Source organism: Pan paniscus, chromosome 12 (genome assembly GCF_029289425.2).
Source record: "Pan paniscus chromosome 12, NHGRI_mPanPan1-v2.0_pri, whole genome shotgun sequence".
NCBI lineage: Eukaryota > Metazoa > Chordata > Mammalia > Primates > Hominidae > Pan > Pan paniscus.
Genome location: NC_073261.2, coordinates 77,650,166 through 77,669,373, shown reverse-complemented (window position 1 = coordinate 77,669,373; position 19,208 = coordinate 77,650,166). Strand labels below are relative to the sequence as shown.

At 40.5% G+C, this 19,208-nt stretch overlaps 2 protein-coding genes across 2 annotated transcripts in view; one reads left to right on the top strand and one right to left on the bottom strand.

The window, feature by feature from the left end:
• Positions 1 to 19,208, bottom strand: part of LHCGR (luteinizing hormone/choriogonadotropin receptor) — a 70,233-nt gene that overhangs the window by 26,351 nt on the left and 24,674 nt on the right. The window contains exons 3-7 of the mRNA XM_003822690.4: positions 17,332 to 17,406; positions 13,859 to 13,933; positions 11,806 to 11,880; positions 11,640 to 11,717; positions 884 to 952 (exon numbers count right to left, since the gene is read on the bottom strand). Coding sequence (XP_003822738.3) covers positions 884 to 952; positions 11,640 to 11,717; positions 11,806 to 11,880; positions 13,859 to 13,933; positions 17,332 to 17,406 — 372 coding nt within the window. The remainder of the gene's footprint in view (positions 1 to 883; positions 953 to 11,639; positions 11,718 to 11,805; positions 11,881 to 13,858; positions 13,934 to 17,331; positions 17,407 to 19,208) is intronic.
• The window catches only part of GTF2A1L (general transcription factor IIA subunit 1 like), a 121,115-nt gene that overhangs the window by 95,394 nt on the left and 6,513 nt on the right, over positions 1 to 19,208 (top strand). The gene's annotated exons all lie outside the window — the stretch shown is intronic.

Sequence of the window (19,208 nt, the reverse complement as noted above, 5' to 3'; positions counted from 1 at the left end):
TCCAAGTTTCTGGGGGTAGGGCCCAGGAATCTGTGTTTTAACAATCTGCAGATTCTTCGTAGGTGTGTAAAAATTTGAGAAGCATTAGTATAGATCATGGCTTATACAACTTATTGATTTTAAAAGCCTTTTTTTGTTTATTTTCCATAATTTTGGCTTTAATCGAACTTTTCATGTGCTCTTAGTTTTTATTATGCACAAATTGCAGGGTGACTGTGACCTCACCCTGTACTTGCTATGGTTCAAATGTCCCCAGCCCCACAAACTTTGTGAATATGCCACTCTTTTAGAAGAGGATCCATAGAAGGAAAGAGAGGTTGAGAACAGTGAGGGAAACAGTAGCGATGCTCTTCTTGAGTTAAAGGATGTTAACATCAAGAACTGGGTAGGGTGTGGTGAAAACACAAAGCTCCCTACCTTGTGGAAAATGAGCTTCCTCCCACACTAGCAGTACAGAGATGGGACTCTCTGAGTGGGTCTGTTGTGGCTGACAAGACTGGTAAATGGTGGTGTTATCTGATTTCTCTGCAGTGGGGCCAGGAGAAGAATTTCTTTCTGAAATTCTGCTTCCTCTAACACACCATCAACCTGAGTGAGGGGGCTAGAGAGGGAGGCATTGAGTTGCAGGAGGCATAAAGTAGGGTGTTGAATATTGCAGTAAACTGTCAACTTCAATGTATCCAGGCTGCATCTGTCTTTGAAATCAGGGTGCTCTGGGGTTTCTAGCCAGCCAGTTGCCTAGTAACATGCATGAAACACTGACGGCTAGCCACTTGAAAGTTTATTTTTGCCCTGAGTTAGTTGCTGAAGATTGCATGTGATCTTGTAGCCAGAGTAATATTTCATTTTTATTCCTGAGCTGGGGAAATAAGCAAATACTTACAGTGCAGTCAGCGTCGTCCCATTGAACGCATGACTTTGTACTTCTTCAAATCCATTTCCATATAGTTTGCTGAAGGAGGGAGGAGAGGGTTTAGGAATGGGAAGAAACTGAAAGAAACAGTTTGGAAACACATTTTTCCTCCTGTAACATATATCACTAAGGTTATTACAGGCATTCATAATATCTAGTTCTCCATCATCACCACCACCATCAATTTATTAAGTGTCTATTAAGTGCTAGATACTTCATCAGCCACTCTATGTTTATTTTATGATTTAATCCTCATCATCATTTCCATTATACCGACAAGAAGCCTAACCCTCAGTGTGGTTATGTAGCTTGCTTAATGTCAAAGGAAAACAGTGGCATAGCTGGGATCCAAGGCTAGAGATGTTTAACACTTAAGCCTTTCCTCTGGTTTTGCAGGCCTGTGTGGGCATATGGGTTTTCTGGGTGTTGAAAGCTGAGGGCAGAGGAAGCCTCCAGCACTGAGCCCACTTTTTTTTTTTTTTCTTGGATGAGTATGTGGTTTTGCTGATGTCAGATTTGGCTCCACAACCAAGAAGATTTCAATGTCTGTAAACAGTTCTTTAAGACCATTAGTGGATAGTGAATCAATTTACTTGGGCATAACCAGCATTTAAAAAATCTACATAGAAAAAATAAAAAGTATTAGAGCATTTTGCAAGTGATTAGGGTATTAATGTTTATGAAACTTTATCCCACCATTTTTTATGATATATACCTATAAATACACACACACACACAAACACACACACATACATATATACTTCTACCCAGAATAAGACATAAGAGGATCCTTAGAACACAGATATGGGGAAATGTTTGAGCCACAAAGGAGTCTAGAGGGAATCAAGCAGCACATTGTCATTTTGCAAAGAAGGAAATAGGCTCAGTGAGGGAAAGTGACCTGTCTAAAGCCTACAACTGGCATAAATGGGACTAGGATATGCTTTGTCTGGGGCTACATCCAGCACATCAATTTTGCTGATTCTTTTTACTTTTCCTCCACTCATAACCTCATGGGCTACCCATCCTCTTCCTGTAGGATTGTATTTCATGTCGTGTTCTCAGTGGGGCCTTTACTGGCTGCCCTATTTAAAACACCAATTTCCTGTTTCCCCCTAGTTTCCCTATACTCCTTCCCTGATTTGCTTTGCCTCCGTTGCTTTATCATCATCTGACCCATGATTACATTTTATGTTTTTATTGTTTACCTCCTCCATGAGAACATATCCTCCTGTATCTAGAACAGTGCATGGCACCTGGGAGTATTACAGTAAATATATATTAAATAAATTGGATGACCAAATGGGAATTTCTTACCATAAATCATAGCCAAACAAGTTTGAAAGCTACTGCCTTAGATGGAAATATATTTGTATAAATTCTTTGTGAATGATGATGTAAAACCCACGTGAGAAAGGGCTGTGGTGTGATGTAAAGTTAAGCTCCTTATATCTGCCAAGACCCTAACTTCCCTTCGCAGGATTGCTGGAAGCTGGCCAGGGACAGGCTGTGGGGTGTGACTTGAGAAATGGTTCAGAAACATGCTTCACTTGTTCCTGCTCCAGGTAGCTGTTGTCTGCAAGGCCTCTCTAGTCTTTGTTAAACAAAATGAGCATGGAGCTTCACTTTGTGGGGTGTGTGTATGTGTGTAACATCAACAGCATGTATGTACTCTGTGTGTATGTATGTATGGTCTCCTTCCACCAAGCCACAACACAACTGAGACAAACCGACATACAAATAAAGGTGTGACTCATGTTGAAGTATAATATTTAAGCTCTGAAATTCAGAAAATATAACTAGAGATTACAAAATAATTCTTAAGTCTCCTCGTTAGATTCAGTTCAAAGAGGGCAGGGGAGAATATTTAATTCATTTCTTAAACTCCTGGGGCCTCACAGAATGCCTGGTGCCCAGCTCAGTCAATAGCCTGAGTAAAGCAGCAGCTTTGCCCTTCCCCGGGAAGGGGAGGCTTCCATGGTTTCCCAGGCTCTCATATGCTTTCTTCTGAGATTCTTCAGAGTTTACAGCTTCACATACTAGCTCTCCCATATTGGATTACTGGATGCCACTTTCAATAGTTTTCATCCCCTTCTATATTGCAGAATCTGAAGCATGTTTCCGAACCATTTCTCAAGTTACACCCCACAGCTTGTCCCTGGCCAGCTTCCAGCAACCCTGCAAAGAGAAGCTGGGGTCTTGGCAGATACAAGGAGCTTAACTTTACATCACACCACAGGCCTTTCTCAAATAACTTATATTTCCATCTAAGTCAGTAGCCTTCAAAATTGTTTGGTTATGATTTATGGTAAGAAATTCATCTTACATATTCTCATTTGGTCATCCCATTCATTTAATGTATATTTACTGTAATACTCCCAGGTGCCAGGCACTGTTCTAGATACAGGAGGATATGTTTCTCTGGAGGAGGCAAACAATAAAAACATAAAATATAATCATGGGTCAGCTGATGATAAAGCAATGGAGGCAAAGCCAATCAGTTTCACATACTAGCTCTACCATGTTGGATTACTGGATGCCACTCTCAGTAGTTTTCTTCCCCTTCTATATTGTGGAATCTGAGAACATAGGTACAGGGTTGATGCCTGTTGTCTGCATAATTATACACAACCTTGTTGCTTCCTTAGAAGCTCAATTTCACCAGAATTTTTTAAAATTTTGCACCTAGGATATTAGTCTTTGGCAGTCTCCTGCCATTTTAGGGGTTGAATTGCTTTATAGCAGTCTCTTTCAGATAAAGGAATCACAATCTTTTTCTGAACTTCCTTAAGTTTGATTTCTTAGACTCTTGCCCGGTATTTGTCAAAACTTTCTCCTCCATCCACTGAATTAGAATCACCTGGAGTTGCTTGTCAAAAATGCAGACTCAGACCTATTAAATCAGAAACTAATAGTGGTATCCAAAAATATGCACTTTTATAACAAGCTCTCCCAGTGAGCCTTCAGTATGCCAGTTTGAGAACCTTTGCCCTAGGGTATGTCATAGGATGATAATGTTCTCATCATTCCCATGGGGCAAATCAGATGGTCATTGGCTTGGAATTGTGTCCAGAGTCTAGTCCCTGGATTGCTTTCTCTACCTTCTAAGTGATGATCGCACTACACATGGAGTAGATGAAGAAAAGATAGCCCTTGCTTTGTTTTCACCAAAGCTGCTAACAGATGTCTAGATGCCCATTACTCATCACAGCTGCATGCTGCCCTGATCCTTGTTTGATACATGTTAGGATTTTGTGCTTTTCTGTTAGACTCACAGTGTCACAAGTGTACCCTTGTGGTTAAGTCTGCAGGACTGAACCCAATTGCTTGAATCCCAGCTCTGCTGCTTACAATCTGAATTACTTTGGGCAAGTTACTTACCATCTCTGTACATTAGTTTCCTAATCTGAAAATATGATAATAGTATCAACCTCATAAAGCTATTGTAAGGACTAAAAATGTAAATATATGTTAAACATTTATAAGTAGGTTCTGGAATACAATAAATGCTTAATGTGTCAATCTTATTATTATTATTATTATTATATTTTTCAGTAGCCTCTAGCCTTCTGACCAGAACAGAGGTAAAGGATCTCCCTTTCCATGCTCTGGACAGGATTTCTGTGAAATACAAGCATGTTGTTTAATTGAACTATCATCCTTCTCCAATGAAGTAGGGGGTCTTTCTCTTCCTGGGCAGAGCAAGTCAGGTCAGTGGCCTGGGCTGCACTAAATGTACTCACATGCTGAAGGCTCTCAAACACCTTTGGTCTGTACTAGCGTCATGGACTTTTTTGCCTTTAGACATTTTCCATGTCTTTTTTTTTTTTTTTTTTCTGAATAGCCTCAGTCCTGCTTGTCTCAACTTTCTAAACTACGTGGCCCACTGTTTCAGTTGCTCTTGTCTCTTTTCTTACCGGTCACACACAATAGAATGTGCTGCCTTGTTGTGATTAAAAGAGAAGCTTCCTTACTTTGGAGAAATTACAAATGTGAGTGGGAGACCTCATGCTGTCAGTCTTGCACAATGCTTTTAATGCCCTTAAAAAAACATCTGGAGAGTCACTTCAGATAACTTTTTTCCAAAACATCATGGTGTCAGAATTAAATGAGAAAGGCTTCCTTTGCTTTACTTTGAGGATTTTGTCACAGGCACAAAAATGAAGATTTTCCACCTCCCCCAACTTCTCCTCTATTACAATAGCTGTACCTAACTTTAAAGCATTGTCTAGGTTCTCTACTCAAATGTTAGTAATTGTGAATCGGACAGAATGGCACCTTTTTGTTCAAAATAAGATTTGGGCTTTAGATATTAATCACAGATGATACTCTAATTCTGAATGCTGCTTTATCATGAACCCCAAATATTCCTGGGGCTCTAAAAGCACTTCTGGGATTCTAATATTAACAGTATTAGACATTCTTCTATAGTTTCCTTTTGGATCACCCGGTTTCTGGAGGATTTCGAAGAAGAAAGCTTAATTTATGTTTACAGATACTCAGGGTCTCAAAAAAGTGGACCCATTGCTAAAAGGCAAAGCATACCGTTTTAGAAGATATCTTTTAGAAAATATGGTGGTATATTTGTAAGCAATTTTTTTTTCAAATGACTATACAAACAGCATTCTAAAGAAAAGAAAAGGAAGTCCTAAATTCACCACTTTCTTCCCTATGTGGAACTTTGCTGAAGTCCTTTTATAGCTGAATAATTCCTTACGTATAAAGACACTTCCCTAGTGGATGTGCTGGCAGTGGTTAGATGGGTAACTGTGACCTGGTTACTACTATGTGCTGCTGTAACTCTAGTTATGAATCAGGGTCCACCCATTTCTGGGGGTTCATAGTCTCTATAGCAATGGATCCCTCTCCCTGTATTGCTGTGCCTCCTGCCTCTCAGCAGCACTGAGTTTTCATGTTTCTTTCTACCTCAGCCATGTTCATGTCAACTTATATGTCTTTACTATATGTAATAATAAAAAGGGTGACAGGCATCAGAAAGAATGATAACAATAAAGGATTCTAGGCCGGGCATGGTGGCTCACACCTGTAATCCCAGCACTTTGGGAGGCTGAGGCAGGCGGATCACGAGGTCAGGAGATCAAGACCATCCTGGCTAACACAGTGAAACTCTGTCTCTATTAAAAATACAAAAAATTAGCCGGGCATGGTGGTGGGTGCCTGTGGTCCCAGCTACTTGGGAGGCTGAGGCAGGAGAATGGTGTGAACCCTGGAGGCAGAGTGTGCAGTGAGCCGAGATAGCGCCACTGCAGTCCAGCCTGGGTGAAAGAGTGAGACTCTGTCTCAAAAAAAAAAAAAAAAAAAAAAAAAAAGGATTCTAAAATGTTGAATAAGTTTTTTGAAAAATTCACATTCTATAGTGATACTCAAAAACAGACAGACCAAGAGAGAACAGGGAAAGGGGGAAAAAAGTAAGCATCTTCTTTACAGAAAGGTGTTGGCTAATACATGTAGAAGAATGATAGCATGTAAAAACTACCATTTTGTGACTCCCTTTGTAACAACTGAATAATCAGTGGAGGCTGAAACCATTGGATGAAAAGTTGTTGGCCAACTGAATAGTCACATGAACTCAAAGTGTACCACCATAGTTTACTTATTAATGACAGAGGAAAATGTGCTCTTACAATAGAGATCTGGCGGTCACTGCCTTAAGCAAGCAGCCAAGTAGTGGGACAGTGTGACATAATGTACTTCCTGGTTTGATGTAGTGTGAGAGACACAGCACCCCCTTTGCAGTGTTCTTGTAGGAATATTTGACCTGAATCTAGACATGGCAATATAGTCAGCTGAATCCAGACAACTGTCTTGGGCTCCTCAAAGGATCCTATGTCATACAGAACAGAGGAAGGAAGCTGGACAGTTTGGGAGATGGGGGAAAGATGTGGGTAGTGAGGATGGGAGGACAAAGGGAAATAACAGTAAAAATGCAATGCATAAACTTTGATTGGAGTCTTAGTTCAAAAAATCTATAAAAGATATTTTTATTGGAATATGGACTGTAGGTTAGATAATATCATTCATGTTGATTTTCTTAGGTGTGATGGCATTGTAGTTATGTAGAATGTCCATGTTTTAGGGAGATACATGCTGAAGTATTTAGGGATGAAATATCATGATGTCTATAAACTTCTTTTGGATGGCTTGGCAAAAGGGCAGTGTGTGGTATGTACTCACATACATAGAGATGGAGTGGGTGTGGCAAGCTGCTAATAGTTGATGAATCTACATAAGGTGCATAGGGGCCTTCATCATACTGTTCTTTCCATCTGTCAATTAAAAGACAAATGGAAAGTGCCTCAATTTGTCAGTTAAAAATTTCAAAAAAAAAAACATTTAAAAGGAGATGATGAGATGTGATGTTTTCAAGATGGTCTGAAACAACTGGCCTGCTCCAGGTTGCTAAGTATGAGCTTTTAACTGTGATTAATTGTAATTGTGGTGATTGTGTAGTTGACACAAAGTGATTTGATTCACACAAGGAGGTAGTAATCCCTTTGAATAGACAGAGACAGAGGTATGTCAAAGTGGGATGACCTGACTAAGGCTGCTTGGCTGGTTAGACACAGAGCCAGGACTGAAGCCCAGACTCCCTGTTTCAACACAGTAGAGAGACCCAGCAGTCTCTCTACTGTGGCTTGTCATGGGTGCAGCCTGGAATCGTCATGCCTTTCCAGACATCACTTCTCTGTAGGGTCTTAGAAAATTAATTGCTATGACCTTTCCATTTCTTTGTGGAGTTAAGATGTGAATCAAGATTGTCTCTTTTTTTTGAGACTGGTGTGACCAATCACCTAGAATATTTTGAAGGTAGCACAGCTAAATTCTGCTTATTTGGGAAGGAGGGGCATTTCAAGGTGGCCTCTTGAGGAGATTTAATGAACAACCAAAGTGGCTATAAAGGGACATAAAAGCATAATGCATAGTTTTAGCATTAGCCCCACTGAGTTTCTCCAGCATCAAGTGAAGTGTTTTCTTTTCATTAAATGAGCTCACAGTTGGTAAAGATTTGGGTAGGGGGAGGGCAAGACAGGTTCTACAAAAAGCAAAATCTCAAATACCACTAATAATGAAAAGAGAAGGCTTGCTTTCATTATTTTCTAATTAGAGAGTTGAACTTTATAGCTGAGAAAATAAGGCTTTCCTCTTTAAGAGTAATACCCTTTTTCCAGCAGGCTGCTCCACACGATCCTTTGCTTACAGAGGGGCCCATTCAGCAGAGAACAAGTGCCAGGCAAATGACTAATCACTCCCCTTCCAGATGAAGGGCCAAGAATGAGAAGGGGAATGGAACTACAATGTCCCACAGGCTCTCTGGCAGAGATGGAGCCTCAATCTTTATTAACTTCAGCATGGGGAAATTACACCCTACTGGCATGCACTCTTTTTCTTAAAATCATGAGCAACATAAGTTAATGTCCCTGTCATAAGAAAACCATGAAGCTCTCTGTGCACATAGTGAAGTATGATGTGTGAGAAGGAATCTTTGGTTACTCTTTGAGTCTGGTGGGGTGGCCCAGACTTGTGAGCTCATAGTTACCTATGGATTATCCCAACATTGATTTTCTTCTTCACCCTCCTCCATGTCTTCTGCCTTTTCGTTCCTACTTCACTCCACTCCCATCATTGTACATTTACCTGGGAGGAATACCTATTGGTCTCTGATTATTTTTAGATTTAGATCAAAGTTGAAGGGAGTCGTGGATATTTGTGATCTTTGAATAAAGCCTACTCTATTGAATAGATTATTTTATTACTTTTTCCAGAGTTACCTCCAAGCCTGTCTCCTTGTCCTGGCACTTAAGGGTCTCTGCAATTCAGTGTCCTCTCCATCTCAGCCAGTTATCTAAACTCACTTTCCATTCCTTAAACAGCATGTTTACTCCCAAGTAGTAGCCTCACCCTGTTCTCCTCCTGCCATGCTTTTGCTCCTGCCATCTCTTCACTTGGATTCCTTACTCTGCGTTTCTCTGTATGTTGTGGTACCACATAATGGTTAAGAACATGACTCTGGAGCCATACTGTCTGGGAAGAAATCTTGACCTGAGATAGAGATACTTAACCTCTTGATGCCTTGGTCTCCTCATCTAAAAGTAGGGTTGATAGTTCCTATCTCATAAGGTTGCTATGGGACTTAAAAAGTACTTAAAAACAGTGCGGGTATTTAATAAGGGCTACATACATATTAGCTGCTATTTTCACATTTACCCATATAAATGTTACTGATTCCATGAGGTCTAATTCAAATCTGTTGGCTCTACCATAAAGCCTCTCTGACTTCCCCAGCCCAAAAGGACTTCTCTAAGATCTTATTTCTAGGTACCACACACTCTCATAGTGAATATCTACTAGCTTGTATTATTATTTTATGTTTTCCCCCTCATTGAGACTATGAACTTCTCGAGGACATGAATCTAATCCTATGTCTTTTGTGTTCTTGATATAGACATGTGGGGAGACCGCAAATCCTAAGGCATGTGATATCACCTCATTTGGAATTTGTTTGTTGAATACCTTGTTTTTGGTGAGGGACATGATGAATGAGTAGTTCCAGATCCATTATGCAATGGTGAGTTGAAAACACTTTATAAGCAGCCGGTAGAGCTGTGGTGTGTGAGGGAAGCGGCAGGATTGGAGAGACTGTTGAGAAATATTTCTAGGATCAACAGAATCTCTTTCCTGGTGTTCAAGAGTTGCAAGTAAAGAGTATGGGTTATTTTTGAAATTATTTTTGGTTGCCGCTCTGTATTCTTTTGATTGCAGTAATCTGAGATGAAGCTACATGGTCACAGCTTTGTAACATGACAATTATACATGTAAAATTACACTACACAAAGTAAAAGTACTATACAAAGGCAGTGCACCAAGGATACCAATTTTTAGAATCCAGTGATATAAAAGAGAGTCCTCTGAGATGATCTCTTCTTTTGCTTCACATCTATCTCTTCATTTCAGAGTCATTCCAATCCATGTTTTCTCTTTTTTCTTTAAGGGTGAGCTCCTTTATTGCCTCATCACAATTTTGCCATGGGCTGTAACCAAAGCAGAAAGAGTGAGAGGGATATGGATTTTAGGAGCAGAATTAAATCAGGGTCACTGGGCTTTAGGTATAAAGAAATGAGGCCAGGGGGTGGTGACTCATGCCTGTTTTCCCAGCACTTTGGGAGGCCAAGGAGGGCAGGTCATGAGGTCAAGAGATGGAGACAATCCTGTCCAACATGGTGAAACCCTGTCTCTACTAAAAATACAAAAATTAGCTGGGTGTGGTGGCACACGCCTGTAGTCCCAGCTACTCGGGAGGCTGAGGCAGGAGAATCACTTGAACCCAGGAGGCAGAGGTTGCAGTGAGCCAAGACTGCGCCACTGCACTCCAGCCTGGTGACAGAGCGAGACTCAGTTTCAATAAAATAAAATATGCTGCCCAGGATGCTGCTTCTGAATGGTATGGCAGTGGAGGGCTCCCATGTGAAGATGTATGGCAGGGATTCCAGAGGGAAGGAAGTCTGGCAAGTGTCCTGTGAAGAACATGGGTTGAGTTATCTTAGTGGAGTGCTCCTCAAACTTTAATGTACATGTGAATCACTTGGGATCTTGTAAAAAGCATATTCTGAGTTAGTAGGTCTGCGGTGAGCTATTTCTAACTAGAGGATATGGTTTAGATCTGTGTTTCCACAAAATTGCATTACAAATTATAATCCCCAGTGTTGGAGGTGGGGCCTGGTGGGAGGTGACTGGATCATGGGGGTGGTTTCTCATGAATGGTTTAGCACCATCCCCCTAGTGCTGTTCTTGTGATAGAGTTCTCATGAGATCTGATTGTTTAAAAGTGCGTGACACCTCCCTGCTCTCTCTCTTCCTACTGCTCCTGGCCATGTGAGGTGCTGGCTCACCCTTCACCTTCCATCAGTATTGTAAGTTTCCTGAGACCTCCCCAGAAGCTGAGCAGATGCCAGAATCATGCTTCCTGCAAAGCCTGCAGAATTGTGAGCCAATTAAAACCTCTTTTCTTTATCAATTACCCAGTCTCAGGTAGTTCTTTATAGCAATGTGAGAATGGACTTATACACCAGCTCTCAGAAGATGCTGAAGATCATGGCTCATAGTTTGAATAGTGAGGCCTTAGGAAACACCATGAAAGGGATAGCCTGGTAACCTGACGAGTAACTGTCAAATAAAAACACATTATTTTTAAGCATTAAGGAATAGAGAGAATGAGTATAGATAGTGTTGCTTCAGAAGCAAAGTGAGAGGGACCCAAGAGGAAGGTGAAAATGAGAGAGACAGAGCAAGGTCCACTGATCAACTACTTTTCCTACTTGGAGAATATCCTTCCAAACTCTTCTCTGTTGAAATCTTGAAATTTCTATGCTCTTTTTAATCCAGGAAAGCCACTCCTCTCTAGACTGTGTCTTCCCAGCCTTAGAGCATTCTTCATTAATGCAGTGAACAATTTCATAAGTTTGAGACTCAGTCACTAAAAGTCCTCAGGGCCTGTTTGGTTAAACTGAATTGTTTGGTTGGTTGTCATGTGAACATATGACCCAGCTGTGATCTTACACAACTCCCTTCACCCTTAGCATTTTAGGTTAAGAAGAATGTCACCAGTGAGTGAGGAATGTGGTAAAACATGAGAAAAAGCTCACCCCAACCTAGTAGTGAGACTAGCAGGAGGCTGTATGGCAGAACACAAATCTGGGAGTTTACTCACAGTGTTACAGATTCATTATTCATCCCTTGAAAAGCATTTCCTGGTATGGTGGTTATGTGTAAGTTATCACAAATTTCCCTTGAGGAAAGAAATGAGAAATATTTACTTTCTAAATTTTAGCTGCAAATAGGAAATTGTTATGCATAGCAATCAGCCTGGTACTTACAGAATGAAATTTGATTCAGAGGAGAAGACCTTCGTAACATCTGGAAACTTTCTGATGCCTGTGTTACAGATGCTCCTGTGATTAGGGACAGGGTAGTGGTGTGGGCAGAGAGTGGGTAAAAGTGATTGTCATTAAGACATAAAGATAAAAAGAGAGAGTACAAAGGCATTTTGCAAATACAACTTTCACATTAAATTTAAAAATATTGAGTTTGGTGTTATCAGGACTACTTTTAGCTGAGAAAGATTGTTGCAATTTAGAAGTCCCTCATGCTGTGGGAGAAGATGCTCTAATGACTCCTATTTAGAGACCTGGGGACTGGGGCCAAATTTAAAGGTCTTTCTCATTTATATTTGTAGCCTGTCTTTTCTTATTAAATCAATCACATTTTCCCGTATTGCATTCCACTTTCTTTTGGTAATTAGTTTATTACATGCTCTTGATAGTTCGAGAAAGCATCCTTAAATTTTGGAGCAGGTTTTGATTCAAATACTTCAAGAAAATTAATCTTTTATGATAAATCCATATTGCTCATTATTAAAAATCTTCCCTTATTTAGCTATCTTGCAATTCAGGAAGTTCTTCTTTGCATCTCATTGAAATCACTAAACATTGTTTTGGTGTTTGGGACTATTCAAGGCTCTTCTTTTCTTCCCACCTTTTATTTAGCCTCTGAAGAGGAGAGAGGCTTAAGTGATAGGTGAAATTGAAGAGTATTTTATTACAAGAATGGGGCTCCCTCAGAGTCTAGGCATCTGGATTTCCCCACTGGAGTTTTAGATTCACCAGTCATGGGATCTGGACAACTAATATGAACTGTCTGTCACCCTCGTGACAATGAAACAAAGCCAGGTTTCTCTTCTGGCTCTCTCTGGTTCTTCTTATCCAAAAGCCCAGGTCACACTGGATCTCTGCTCTGTCTACAGCTGGGGATAGCAGTGTGGGATTAGACTGCAACATGTACTTGGGTTGGGTGAATATCACAGTTTTGGATGAAAATACTATTTAATAAAGACAATGATTCTTAGATAATAAGAGGCTGCAGTGGTCAAATTTGGTTCTGGGAGTTTCTTATGTTTTTTCAAAGTAGTTGATGCTACCGTATGCTTATGTGCCCTATAGACACCCTGGAGGTTTGGAAAAACAGAACACCTGAGTTTGGAATTGTTCAGTGTTAGAGTTAACAAAGGAGCTATGCCAGTTCCAGTAGCAGCTCTTGTAGAAGGCCCCAGAGCAAGACTGATGACGTGAAGTACCAGAGAGATGTCCCTTCTCTCTGTTTTCCTTTTTTTGGGCAGTGATGGGAGGTGGGCTTTACATTCTCTGAGGAGTTTATGAAATTTAAAGAAAAAAGAGGGATGTCTGTTTTAGGGAGACGCAAATTTTTCTTTGTAAATAGGGATGACTTGATATGTAAAAAGATCCATAGTGATAAATTCATAGCTTTCAGGAATTTTGGTATTGCTGACAAGGCAATGATTGTGGCAGGCTACAGTGGTACTCAATTTCTAATGCTAACTGAAAGACTTAGTTAGAATTAATGGGAAGTGGAAAATAATGATTTAGTTTATATGGCACAGTGTCTACCTTAAGGCAATACTTAAAAAGTTTTCATTTAATGAACAAATGAAAAAAATGAGATAAAGGAGATCAGAAACTCTTAACCCGTGATGAGAGTCAAACCAGAATTGCCACTCTCACTTTCACCTACTCTCTATTCACCTCAGAGATTCTGATTTACCCTTTTAAAAGTGTTATGACCTCCATCTCCCATACCCATTGTCAACCTTGAAAATCACTACAGAGGGGTGATGTTCTTCCCAGGTGTTTAGGACTGATAAAATGTTGGGAACCACTTACATGTATGCAAAAGCACCCAGCTCGGTGGCTGACAAGAAATGACAATTAAATTTAAATCAGAAGGCTGAAGAGGAACATGCAAATAGTGCCATGTATATGGTTAAACAAAATCTTTCCAACCTTTTCCTTGTTTTGATTTTCATCAGATGCCCATCTTCCCCTCCCCAATTGCTTAAAAAGGAAAATTTCTCACAAGTATTTTAATCGGGGAAGATTTATAAATGCTCCGGGCTCAATGTATCTCAGATTTTTGGTGTTCTGGATCAGTCTGTAAAAAGAGAGGGAAAAAAAAAGCTGCTGTTTAATAGATGTGTATTGTTTGAAATGTGTGAGATCATGGTCACCAGAAGTTGCTGGCTGAAAATGGCATCAGCAAAAGCAGGCGACCTTCATATGCTTGGGAGGACCCCTAGCGACTCTGGGGATGGAAATGGCTTGGTGAGAGCCAGTTCCCTATTTCCAGGAAGCACTGCTCTCAAGCTTCTAAAGAGGTGGGTATAAGGATCAGAGCAGGGAGTCTGTCTCTGCACCCTCCCACCCCTCTCCCCCACCACAGACAGCACCGACATCCAGGGCTCCTGGCCAAGTAGATTCTGCCCCACTGTGGACCCTGTACACTGAGGGTGATGAGAGATTCCTCTCAGGAGAGATGAGCAAATTACCTACTCTCCCATGTAAGCAAACTCGTCCTCTTCATATTGGCCGGCAATCACATGAGCAGTTATACCGAGGGGCACCAGTCTGTGGAATGGCACAGGGCAAAAGCCAGAGGCTTGAATTTGGGGGATTTTATACTCATGCTGAAGATAATTTGCTGTGTCATGATGTCCAGCCTCCTAACTTCCCTGAGCTAGTGTCTCTTCTGTAAAATTTGTATAATAATATTACATAGTCTTCCTGCCTCACAGGTTAGTAGGTTTTAAGTAATAGAACAGGTAGAGATAATATGAGGCAGGGTTTGGCAAAGTATAAAAGTACAGCCATACACCACTGTGATGTTATTGCCCTCCCCGCCCAACTCCCTCATTCCCCTAATTACTGTGACTCTACAAAAAGTAGTCACCATTGCTAAGTCCTGTCTACTTTGTATTCAATAAAAGGCCAGTAAATGCCTTTGGCTTTCTTAATCCAGGTGACAGCCACCTGAGGAAATAATAATTACCTTGTTCTATAGAGAGAATGTAGTATATTGGTTAGGAGCATGGGCTCTGGAGTCAACTTGGTTTTTCATTCTGATTTTACTAATCATATGACCTTAGATATATCACTTTAAGTTCTCTGTGTCTTGGTTTCCTTATAGTGTTGTTTTTGAGGAATAAATATATGTGTCTGGTTCACAGTAAGGCCTCAACCAGTGTTAACAATAGTTATAATAGTTGCTGAAATTAGGAAGTTGAATGATTTGTCTTTGGTCACACAGCTGAGAAGTAGCAGAACTTGGATGTGACCCAGTTTTTCTGACCCTCAGTTTAGTGCTTGTTCCACCACACTACAGTTACCCACCACTTGTGCCTGTTTCCATCTTCTCAGCTCTTTTGATTCTTCAGATGTGAGTGATATTTTGTTGTAATTATTTCTACAACAACTGAGTCAAACAATCATAGGCCATATAGAGCCTTATGTGGGTGGGATGGAAGGGACTTTTATCTCTAAAGGTCTTTTGGGTTGAGTGTGGTGGCGTGCATCTGTAGTCCCATCTACTTGGCAAGGAGGTGGGAGGATCACTTGAGCCCAGGAATTTGAGGTCAGTCTGGGCAACACAGTGAGACCCTGTATAAAAAAAAAGATTAAAAGAAATTTAATAAAAGAATTTTGGGGCCTGACCTTAGCCCAGTCATTCATTCATTTAACAAACATTTATTGGGCACCTACATGTGGCAAGCATCGTTCTATGTGCTGGGAATACAGCTGTGAACAAAGCAAAAAAAGCCTTCATGGAGCTAGCATGCTAGTCTTAGGACCTTCTTTGGGAATCCATAAACTTTCCCTGAGAGTGCTTTATGTTTCTTTCTGTTGATGAATGTTGCTTTGCATCACGGGAAGCTTTATTTATCATTAGCTGCCCTGGTGGTTCTCAATATAAGCTGTGTTTTAGCATTACCTGGGAAGTCTGTTAAAACTGCAGCTTTCCAGGTCTGGGATAGGACTGTCGTCTGTAATTGTAATGAGCCCAATGTGTGATTCTGCTTCTCAGCTAAGTCCAGACTATGTCTTTTGCGCTTACTCATTATTTTGGATTTCTCTGTAATTGGTGAGTAGTCTCACTTCCCTGGCTACACTGTCATCTCATGGTGGACATTTATATTTTATCTCTTCTGTATTCCAACAGCATTTGGCCCTGTATGGGACACATGGTAGTTGCTCACGTACTTACCAATTAATTATTCTCTTCAGGTAATTATTCATTGGGTCATTTATAGGGGGACCCTGTGGTATAGTGGAAAATCTGGAGCTTTGAAGAAAGACAGTCTGGGATTGAATCCCAGTCCTGCCATGGTCTAAAGCAAGCTTGTCCAACCCACAGTCTGCATGCCACATGTGGCCCAGGATGGCTTTGAATGCGACCCAATAGAAGTTTGTAAACTTTCTTAAAACATTATGAGTTGTTTTTTTTTTTAAACTCATCAGCTATTGTTAGTGTAAGTGTATTTTATGTGTGACCCAAGACAATTCATTTTCCAGTGTGGCCCAGGGAAGCCAAAAGATTGGATACCCCTGGTCTGAAGTGTCACATCGGTCAAATTTCTGTGCCTTTCCAAGCCTCCATTCCTTCCCCTGGACGAAAGGGATAATTACCCCCACTCTGCATGGTAGCTGTGAGGATTAAATGACACAACATAGAAGAAATGCCAAGCACAGAGCTCAAAAAATGTTTGATGCTAATACTTTTCCCCTTCCCTAACTTTTGAAACTCCAAAGTAGGTAAAGTTTGAGTGCTCTTCTGGAAACTCAGGTTTGGGCCTGAGTAAAAGCAGCAGTAGGGGGCCTGGTGTAGAAGTCACGTGCATTGATTTCTAATTTCAGCTCTGGCACTAACTTGCGGTGTGATGTCAGGCAAGTAGGTTAACCTCTTCAGGCCACAGATTCATCACTTGAAAACTGAACTGAACCAGTCTTTTCCTATCCTTTTTGTGCTTTTTGGGGAAATGATACTTTGGCAAGGGTTGTTTCTAAGAGTTAATTCCAAAACATCACAATAACAACAACAAAACCCAACAAACCCAACACACACATGCCTATCACACAGCTTTTACACTGTAGGTATTCAAGAAACATTCACTGAATGAGTGAATGTGCCAAAACAGCCCCCAATGAACCAATTTATGATCTCTAAGCTCTTTTCCAAATTTTCCCACTATCCCAAGTACTCCATACCCTCCATAGGCAAGAGCTACTTGGCAGGAGTTCATAACGTCAATTTTAATTTCTCTCTTTGTGTTGTGATATTTCAGAGTTTATACAGCTCCCAGGGAGAAGCGGTTGTCACCATAGCAACCTACAGGCCACTGCAGTGAGAAAAATTAGTGCCTGCCCAGACCTAGTAATTGCTGTAGTCTTTTCCTTTTGGATTCCTAGCAGTGGATGCTTGAATACAAATACCAAGTGGGCTCCAGCCAGTGAGGGTAATAGTGTACAGCAGTAAACTGTCTGTTAGCTGATGCTTACATTTCAGACAAATTGAGGAGGTTGTCAAAGGCATTAGCTTCTATCCTTTCCAGGGAATCAATCTGAGAGATTTCACTAGGGAAGAGAGGAGGGGGAAAAAGAGAAAGAAACATGAAAGAAATGACCGCGTCTGCATGCTAATGAGCTATGTGTGTGACCCAACAACTGGGGACACCACTGTGTCCCCCTGAAAAGAACAAAGATGTGCAAGTTGTCCCCAAATCATACAGTGCTAACATCTCCCTTTAGGAGCACTGATGGGCACCTACAACCCAAGTGCAGTTGAAATGCAAGTTTTAGTAGCCCCTGTTTATGTGACAAGTTTTTCTCTTATTTATCTCTGACTCAGAGCCACAGATTGTTAGAATTGCATAGGCCCTTTGAGAAAATCTAGTCAGATTCCCTTGTTTTACAGCTCTGGAAATTAAGGCCCTGAGAGGAGAGGCAAATAGTATTTACATTAAGGTTCAAGACTAGGATATGGATCTCTGGGTCCCAATTCTGTCACTCTAGTGAGGCTTTAATATGGATTGAATTGTTTCATAACTCTTAACCCTTAGTTTCCCAAAATCTCGTGCTGAGGCCGTTGCAAGGTGGTCAACTCCTGCACGTGGTATCCATCCTGAATTACAATTACCTACTTTCTTGACTGTTTTTCTCACTTGTGAGCAAACTGAGGACAAAGAGTATATTCTATTCACTTCTGAATCCTTGGTGGCTTCATGTTGCTTGGCACAGCGTTAAGAGTACAAAATGAATGAATAAGTGAATGCAGTAATGAATAATTGAATTTTTTGAAAACAATACAAAAATAAAGAAACCAGTTTTGTCATATATGATTCGCAAGCATGTAAGTCATGCCAATGTTACCCTAAAATCCCAACATACGCTACCATTTCCTGCCAGTTGAAAAAAAAGTCTCAAATTCACAAACTGTACATTTGCTTATTTCTAAGGTTAAGGCTCACTGAAGGCTTCAGACTGATGACAGCATTAGCCCACAGAAAGGCAGAGCCTAAGGTAGCTAATGTCTTTTCTTAACAACACAGGAATGGATTGTTCTTGGCTGATTCATCTTATTCCTACCTATTGGTTTGCTTATTTAACTGTAGCTCCTTTTCTCAGTAGGAGGTCTTAATGCATTAAAGGTTATCAAAACTCAACATTCCAACTTGAGAGCAGAAGAGTGTGGGTTAAGCTCAAGTAAACTGACAAGTCCGTAACCTGCAGGGAATTTCCTATAATACGCAGTAATTCTTGAGGAATTATTTTAAATATTCTAATTGCTTACTAATACCCTAAAGGGCAATAGAGGTTCCCAAAGGAGCTAAGATCAATGCTGTAGCATCTTCTTTAGAGATGCAAATCTGCTTCCAAAGTCCAGTGGATTGTTAAGATTGGAGATGCACTGTGAGAACTCAATGGCCATGAGGTCCTTTGACTCAGGCTAATATTAAGAAAGATGCTGGAATACTGGGCCCTTGAGAACATTCTCTCTCCAAGTATGGGAACTTTGGTCCTAGAAGCTGAAACCCAGAAACAAATGATCGAAGTTATGTCTGACAAATATGAGATCATACTGCATTATCCAGGTGCTTTACACTTTTGATAAATGCCTTTCATCAATATAGTTATAAATACTGTGTTTTTGTCATATACTTATATTTTAGATATAAAGATTATCTTCTGATGCACAATAAACTTCCAACACATTTTTTTTCCTATGTGGGTGTTATCTAAAAATGTGACACAAGGGAATAGCTGCTCTAGCAGAAGGAGAATTTTTATGATTGGAATCTATCTTTTTTTCTCCTTAAAAGGTATATCATCACTTATAAAATGCATTCAGTTATTTGAAGCAAGGTTAATTATCTGGA